Genomic DNA, 2032 nt, shown 5'->3' with positions numbered 1-2032 from the left:
TATAAAATAAAATCCTGCCCCATCTAACACATGCATTTTCACAACCCTTGCTCTCTTATTGTATCTTTTCCATTTTCTCCCACTTCCCTTATCGTACTTACTCTCGTCTGCATCTTATCTTTTTCCCCCTTTTTTTCTTTTTAAAAAGAAAAAAATTGTCAACACTCCCCTCGTCCCAGCTGATAGTGCCACGTGTTCTCTGTTCCTGTCTCATCACATTCTCCCTCATATTTTCTTTTTTTTTATTATACCTTGTCCTTTCTTGTCGTACATTTAGTGTACCAACTCTTATCTAGCGCGACGGTATGACGTACCTGTGGCAGAGACAGACGGTACTGGCTGGGTCTTGGCGTACACCGTCCGCGTGCTGGAGGCCACAGTAGGCGATGACGTCACCGCCGAGCCCGCGCTCGGCACAACTGAGGTGACGACAACGGCTGACAACGTTGCAGTGACGCTGCTGGCAGTAGCTCCTGGATTAGATGTACCACTGCTGCTGTTGTTGTGGGGGAGGTGGTGGTGGTGGTGGTGAAGGTCGGGATCATTGTCTTCTGCTGTATCAGCAGCCGAGGCCACGCGTCGTATCGTCTCCTCAATGGCGCGACTCGTCTCCGCCCGCTCTCCGCCCCCCTCGCCACATGGGCCAGGCAAGGGCGACTGCTCCTCCTCCTCGTTCTCCGTGGAATCCACCACAATCTCGCAACTTCCGCTACTGCCCGCCCGGCTCCTGCTGGCTGCTCGCTCTAAGGAGGCGCGTTCTCTGTCGCCAGGCGACCACCGCGTGTCCGCTGACGACCTCCGCTCCCCAACGACACGGCCGGGGCCACTGACTGACGGGAGGGTCGTGTCCACCTCTGTCTCAGACTCCCTGGTCTCGGGTTGTGAAGAAGTAGAAGAAGAAGATCCCCCCACAGCCACGCCTCCAGATGTTGTAGCCAGAGGGGCTGAGGAGGGAGAGGTGGTGGAGGAGGAGGTTGATGACCTCATCCCGCCCGTGTGTTGCTTGATGGTGGCCGGTTTGGCCGGGGCGGAGGAGGCGGCGGCGGAGGACGGGGAGGCCAGAGCGGAGAGAAGCATCCCGTCGTGTTGAACCGTCGCAAGTGCCACGGGCGGGGCCGTCTGGGTGGGCACACCCGCTATAGCGGCCGAGTCCCCGCCCACCGCGATAGAGGCGTCGCCTGAGGCGAGGGGGGCGGGGACGGCGCTAGGTACCTCCCACGTGGAGGGGCTGGGAGAGGCCGAGGCGGCGCTGTGTGTCACGTCCACGTGTAGCGACACCTCCGAGACAGAAGACGGTGACACAGAGGCGGACAGCGCTGAGCCGGAGCGCAGGCTGGTTTGGTTCGGAGACAGGGAAGTGCTGGCAGTAAGGGACTTCTCGGGCCTCGACGCTTTCTTGCCCGAATCCACTGGTCCGGACTTGGTTCTGGGTGACCGCTGTCCAGTCTGGCTGCCGGTCGCGCTGCCTGACGACAATGCCGTGGAGGAGGTCAACGAGGAAGACGAAGCCCCCGCGGTATTCTTACCCCCCGGACTCATACACTTCGCCCTCGACGCATCTGAGGGTTGTCTAGCGACCAGAACGCCCGATGACGCGGCCACATAGGAGGGTACGCTACTACTCTTCTGTCCGTGCAGAGCGCCACTAGATCCTGGGGACGTACTGCTGCCCCCGACTCGTTTGTCCCCTCCCCTCCGGTGGGAAGATGATGACGGCGACACTGACGGGGCCGTGACTGATGATGACGACGACGACGACGGCGATGACAGAGAAGACGGTGAAAGTTTCGGTTCCTTCAGAGGCAGGTCCGTCCTGGAGGGCAGAGCCGCGGCCAGTGTGAGCTCTCTGGCCCGGTGCTCCGCCTCCGACTTGCGCCTCTCCGCCTGGCGCGCTTTCTCCGAGCACGAGAGTTCTTTGGGCTCCTGTTTGACCAGACTGAGGGCTGAGCCTCCCGCGGAGGAGGACGAGGAAGAGGAGGAGGACGAGGGAGGGGGCTCCAAGAAGGGAGGTAAGTGTCCGGGAGCCATGCCG

The 2032-nt window shown here is 60.6% G+C and overlaps 1 protein-coding gene across 1 annotated transcript in view; it reads right to left on the bottom strand.

Annotated features, from left to right (window-relative positions):
• Positions 1-2032, bottom strand: part of LOC101859870 (serine-rich adhesin for platelets) — a gene marked incomplete at its 5' end in the record, with an annotated part of 61780 nt that overhangs the window by 44147 nt on the left and 15601 nt on the right. Inside the window, 1 exon segment of the mRNA XM_013084381.2 lies at positions 315-2032. Within this exon segment, the coding sequence (XP_012939835.1) occupies positions 315-2032 (1718 nt within the window).

Source organism: Aplysia californica, unplaced genomic scaffold (assembly GCF_000002075.1).
Source record: "Aplysia californica isolate F4 #8 unplaced genomic scaffold, AplCal3.0 scaffold00289, whole genome shotgun sequence".
In the NCBI taxonomy this organism is placed as follows: Eukaryota; Metazoa; Mollusca; class Gastropoda; order Aplysiida; family Aplysiidae; genus Aplysia; species Aplysia californica.
This window is presented reverse-complemented; position numbering and strand designations above follow the sequence as displayed.